This window comes from Myotis davidii, unplaced genomic scaffold (assembly GCF_000327345.1).
Source record: "Myotis davidii unplaced genomic scaffold, ASM32734v1 scaffold530, whole genome shotgun sequence".
Classification (NCBI taxonomy): domain Eukaryota; kingdom Metazoa; phylum Chordata; class Mammalia; order Chiroptera; family Vespertilionidae; genus Myotis; species Myotis davidii.
In genome coordinates, this window is record NW_006282272.1 from 339400 (window position 1) to 345249 (window position 5850).

Here is a 5850-nt window from a genome sequence, read left to right on the forward strand (position 1 = left end):
AAATGTATGGGGAAGGCAGGGGAGGGTTCGGGAGCGGGAGGAAGCGGGGTAAGAGATCAACCAAAGGACTTGTATGCATGCATATAAGCATATCCAATGGACATAAGACACTGGGGGATAGGGGAGGCTAGGGGACTGTCTAGGGCGGGGGGAAAAAATGGACACATATGTAATACCCTTTGTAATAAAGAATTTAAAAAAAAAATCCAAGCACAGTCCTACCCATCCACTCAATGCATCTGCATACACACATATATGCATATTACATGTTTATACATCCTAATGTAATATGAATATCTTTCTATATCAATAAATTTACTTCTATAGCATCATTTTAAAATATATGTTTATTGATTTCAGAGAGGAAGGGAGAGGGAGATATAGAAACCTCGATGATGAGAGAGAATCATGGATCGGCTGCCTTCTGCACGCCCCCCACTGGGGATGAAGCCCGCAACCTGTGCCTGTGCCCTGACCAGGAATCGAATCGTGGCCTCCTGGTTCATAGGTCGATACTCAACCACTGAGCCACACTAGCCGGGCTTTTAGAGCATCATTTTAATGGCAGCATAATATTCTACTCTGGATTTACCACAATTTATTTAACCATTAACCTCTGTTGGCCATTTAGGTTTCTGACTTCTCTCTATTATAAATAGCTACAGTGCATCTGTCATTAGCCCTGATTATGAAATTATTAAGGCTTTTGTCGAGTACTATAAAATTGCCCTCCCTAGAGGTTCTATTGATGTGTTTTTTCCATCAACATTGGATTACCTAATTCAAGAAAAGTTTCTCCAGCAGAGAGAGAGAGAGAGAGAGAGAGAGAGAGAGACTGACTTATGCCCACCCCCTCCTTTCAACCAGCTCTGTATTTGCTGGTCTAATGATGACAACACCGCAACCCTGAAACGTCATGCCTCAGTCCTACACAGGTTTTGAGATGTACTGTTTTTATTATCGTTGTTGGAAGTATTTTCTAATTTTTCAGATAATTTCTCTTTTGAGTCATAGTTTATTTAGCATGTATCCCTCCATTTCAAACATTTAGAGAGTCTCGAGTTATTTTGTTCATTTATTTCTAACATAACTATCTTGTGATTAGGAAACATACTCTGAGTACTTACAGTCCTTTAAATGTCGCTGGATCTCAGGAAAGCACTTATGTGAGTTACTAAGTTATAAGCTCAACTAGCAGTGTGTGTGTGTGTGTGTGTGTGTGTGTGTGTGTGTGTGTGTGTAACATCGTTTTTACTTGAAAGAGTGGCTACAGACAAGCCAGGTTACCCTGATTTGAGTATGGGGCAGACATTTAATTAACATAAACACATTTTGCCGTGGCCGGTGTTGCTCAGTGGTTAGAGCATCAGCTCGCTGAAGGGTCTTGGGTTTGATTCCCAGTCAAGGGCACGTCCCTGGGTTGTAAGTTAGATTCCCAACCAGAGCACATGTGGGAGGCAACCATTCGATGTGTCTCTTTCACATGGATGTTTCTCTCTCTCTCTCTCCCTCCCTTTCTCTTCCCCCCGACGCCCACTCTTTAAAATATCAGTGGAAAAAATATCCTCGGGTGAGGATTAACAACAAAAAAATGAACACATTCAGTAAGAATTGGATGAAGTGAGCCTGCTGCTTCAAGGGAATCCACTCACAGTAGTTGTTGCCAGGGATGAAATTCAAAGTTTCAAGTGACAATTAGAATTTTGGAAAACTTGGATCTGCACTGCGAGCGTAACAGCTTCCCAGGTCTTCAAGCATGTCTCTGAGGAATCAGTGGTGATGTTATCAGACGAGGGTTTCGATGGCGTATAATCAGATGTGTCAGTATTTGGAAGATCTGCATAACTCAGTGGACCAGTACAGTATTTTTCAAATGACTAAGGCACGATGTGACAAAGTCATGCACAGGTAAAAGACCGATTCAAAGAACAAGACAGAACAATCTAATATAATAATGGAGGAATATGCAAATTAGCCAGGATGCCCTAACATCACAACCCATCTACAGTGGCGGAGAGCTACAGGAGGGCGGAGCAGCGGGCAGAGAGCTACCAGTGGCAGTGGGTGGGTGGCCAGCTGAGGCACGCGGCAGCGAGCTACTCAGGCCAGGATTCGTGCGCAGGGCTACTAGTGGGTTATAATGTAACAGAGTACAGAAAGTTCACTGGTGTGGTTTCAGATTCCACATAGCAAATTGCCTTTAAGAAACTACCACTTCCACCCTGGCCAGTTGGCTCAGTGGTTAGAGTGCCAGCCTGCTCACTGAAGGGTCCTGGGTTCGATTTCAGTCAAGGGCAGGTGCCTCCGTTGCAGGCTCTATCCCCGCCCTGGTCGGGGCACATGTGGAAGGCAACCAATCGATGTGTCTCTCTCAAATCAATGTTTCTCTCTCTCACCCTCCCTTCTTTCCTTCTCTTCCTCCTTCCCCAGCACTCTCTCAAAAAAAAAAAATCAATGCAAAAAATATCCTTGGGGGAAGGGTTTTTTTAAAAAAAAAAAGAGAGAGAAAAGAAACCACCACTTCTTGAGTCTTAGTGTAGTGTCAAGAAATGTTCACAAAGATCTGCAAAGGATGTGAAAATATGCCTCCTTCTGATTATATGTCTACTTGAGGCCATGTTTTCTTCACTTACTTCAACCCAATAACAAATGGAATGCATAAGCAGAAATGAGAATCTGTCTTCTATTAAACCAGAAGTGAAGAAGAATTGCAAAATGCAAAACAGTGTTACTCTTCTCACTAAATTTATTCCGTTTGACCTTTTTAGTGGGCATTTAGTTGTTTCTAAGTTTTTAACTCTTGCAAACAATTAAGCAATAAAGACTATTGTACATAAAAACAGAATTACTTCATTTTGAAATATATACTTATTTTTCATGAAAAACATTATTGCTGTTGATGTATAATGGATATATTATTGTTATTTCAAAGTAAATGGTCCTTGCATTTCTGGATTTTAATTTTGAACACAGCAAATATCGATAGCTAAAACCCACACAGACACAATCCCTTTGGGGCTCTCAATGATCTTAAGAGTAGAAAAAGGCCCTGACATTTTTTAAAAAGTTTGAGCCCGGCCAGCGTGGCTCAGTGGTTGAGCGTCGACCTATGAGCCAGGAGGTCAGGGTTCGATTCCCGGTCAAGGGCACAGGCCCGGATTGCAGGCTCCATTTCCAGTGTTGCGCGTGCAGGAAGCAGCCGGTCCATGATTCTCTCTCATCATGGATGTTTCTCTCTCTCTCCCTCTCCCTTCCTCTCTGAAATCAATAAAAACATCTTTTTTAAAAAATTAGAGGACTCAGTGGTTGGCCTAGAAATTGCAATATGCTTCCTGATTTATGTTCTTGTTGTTCAGTATTTTTATTTAAAATCAATCTTCTCTCTCTCTCAGAGTAGTTATTGTTTTATATGGTCTCTCTCTGCAGAGAGAGAAAAAATGGTTGTTTTGTGCAGTCATTGTTCATTTACACTCATCGACAGTCACAATGGTATGCCTGTAGCCGAGGAGTGTAGTAGGCTATGCTATCTAGGTTTGTGTAAGTGCACTCTGTGATGTGCGAACAATTATGAAATTACCCACCAACTTATTTCTCAGAACAAACTCCCATCAAGTGGTGCGTGACTGAAGATTTACCGCATTTCATGTTCGTGACTTGCTGCATCGCTGAGTTTTTACTGTATTTTCCTTCTACCTGGGGACTGCTCTTTTGTGTGTGTTTTTAGGGGCAAATTCTCTTGTTCCCTTTCCTTAACTGAAAGAATTTCTCAAGAGTTATTTGGTGAAAACGGAATTTTAGGTTGGCGGTTATTTTGACCTAAGATTCCTTTCTACTGTACTCTATAGCTATAGATTTCTTTCTCTTTTTTAAAATATATTTTATTGATTTTTTACAGAGAGGAAGGGAGAGAGATATAGTTAGAAACATCGATGAGAGAGAAACATTGATCAGCTGCCTCCTGCACACTCCCTACTGGGGATGTGCCCCCAACCAAGGTACATGCCCTTGACCGGAATCAAACCCGGGACCCTCCAGTCCACAGGCTGACGCTCCATCCACCGAGCCAAACCAGCTAGGGTGCTGGAGATTTCTTTTACCTTGCTGGATGTCTATTGGGCTTCTTAAAGAAGTGGGTTGGTATCTTTAATTATTTTGGGGTCATTATCAGGCACTCTATTTTTAATATCACTCCTGCTTTGTTTTCCTTTCACTTTTGAAAGTTCAATAAAATATATACTGACCTTGTCACTAGTCCTGTGTTTCTTTCACTTACTTTGTATTTTCCTGGTTTGTCCCCCTGCTACGATCTGATGTAACTTTCAGGTCACTAATTTCTCTTCAACGCTGTGTGATCTCCTGTGGAGAGACATGCGGGCCTGGCACACCCAGTGGGTGTAACTCCAGATGATGGGAGAGCGTTGAACATAGATAGACGGGGATTTGAACCCTGTCCCTGTAACACACTTGTCTACTCACTCAGACAAATGATTTGAGAATGAGAAGGGTGCTGGCTTCATGGGGTAATTGTAAGAATGAAGGGAGATCTAACAAGGAGGTGCTTCCCATGATGCTTGATAGATGGCAGTATCCATAATGATGATTAGTTACTATTATCACTAGTAATTGTTGGTGATAGTAAATAGTAGTTGGTTCCTTTAATTTCCCTTCTGGAAGTTCTATTTCCTCAGTATCATACCTGCAGAAAGATATATTGGAGCCTGAGCAACTGAATAAATGAAGTGAATTTGAAAACACTTTATAAGCCTTAAAGTATGAAAATGTTAACTAATGATTAATATTTGGATAATTTCATTATATATGTAATGATCTGGCAAAACTTTCATACACACACACACAGGTATGTTTGTATGGAAGTGCTAAATGTTATGATATGGGCTATATGGGGCTGTTAAAGAATTTAAGCAAAAGAAGGGCTTAATGTGGCTAGTAATCATTTAGGGGACTTTGGGGGGAAGGTGGGATTGGGAATAGAACCTTGAATTAAGATGGGTTTTGAATTTGAGAAGCAATATATGCAGAAGCATGTGGCCAAGATAACAAGAGGCCTTACTGATGTGATAAGAAATAGAGAACCATTTTAAGTTTGGGGGTAAGATAAGTGACACTGTGTCACCAACACATCACTGTGTTAGAATATGTTTGTAGCAATTAACTTTGGTAACGGAGGTGTAAACAAAAATAAATTACAGATTAGCTAATTATTTTTTCCTTCCACAGTATATAGCTTGACTTCCCATCTAAATGTTTTAGAATTCTTGTATTTTGAGAATATTTCATGACTTGCCTAGATATAGATAATTTCAGAATTTGATTCAAAAACATTCCCATATCCCCAGCATTGCCCTTCCTGAGGCTTCTTGTTGTGATAATCTAAAGACAATTTATATGAATTTCTCAGACCTTATTTGATGCTACCATTTTCTTGTTTTCCTCTTTCTTTCCCTGTAGATTTTCAATGTTAAGATGGTTATAATGTCCTTTTATGTCTCTTTTCCTTGAAAAAACAGAGATTTAACTAATTTATTACAATCAATCATTAGCTGTAAGTCAGCTAATAACTTAGTTCCAATGCATTCACTTTCAGTGTTGGCATCCTGGAACCTTCTCTTTTCTCACACTGTTTTTCCCTTTTCTCTGCAGTATGGATGGAGCGGATCTGTGCTTTGAAATCGTAAAACGAGCTGATGCTGGTTTTGTATACAGTGAAGCTGTAGCCAGGTATGTAATTTGTATCAACTTCCCAGAGGTCAAGATGAATGTAAAAGAAAGAAATGAGCAAAAAACAACAGCAAAAACTCGCATGAGGCGGCCTGTTCTTTGAACTGATGG

The 5850-nt window shown here is 40.4% G+C and overlaps 1 protein-coding gene across 1 annotated transcript in view; it reads left to right on the top strand.

Moving 5' to 3' along the window:
- CASK (calcium/calmodulin-dependent serine protein kinase (MAGUK family)) overlaps positions 1 to 5850 on the top strand; it is a 232579-nt gene that overhangs the window by 65842 nt on the left and 160887 nt on the right. Inside the window, exon 4 of the mRNA XM_006752810.2 lies at positions 5662 to 5739. Coding sequence (XP_006752873.1) covers positions 5662 to 5739 — 78 coding nt within the window. The remainder of the gene's footprint in view (positions 1 to 5661; positions 5740 to 5850) is intronic.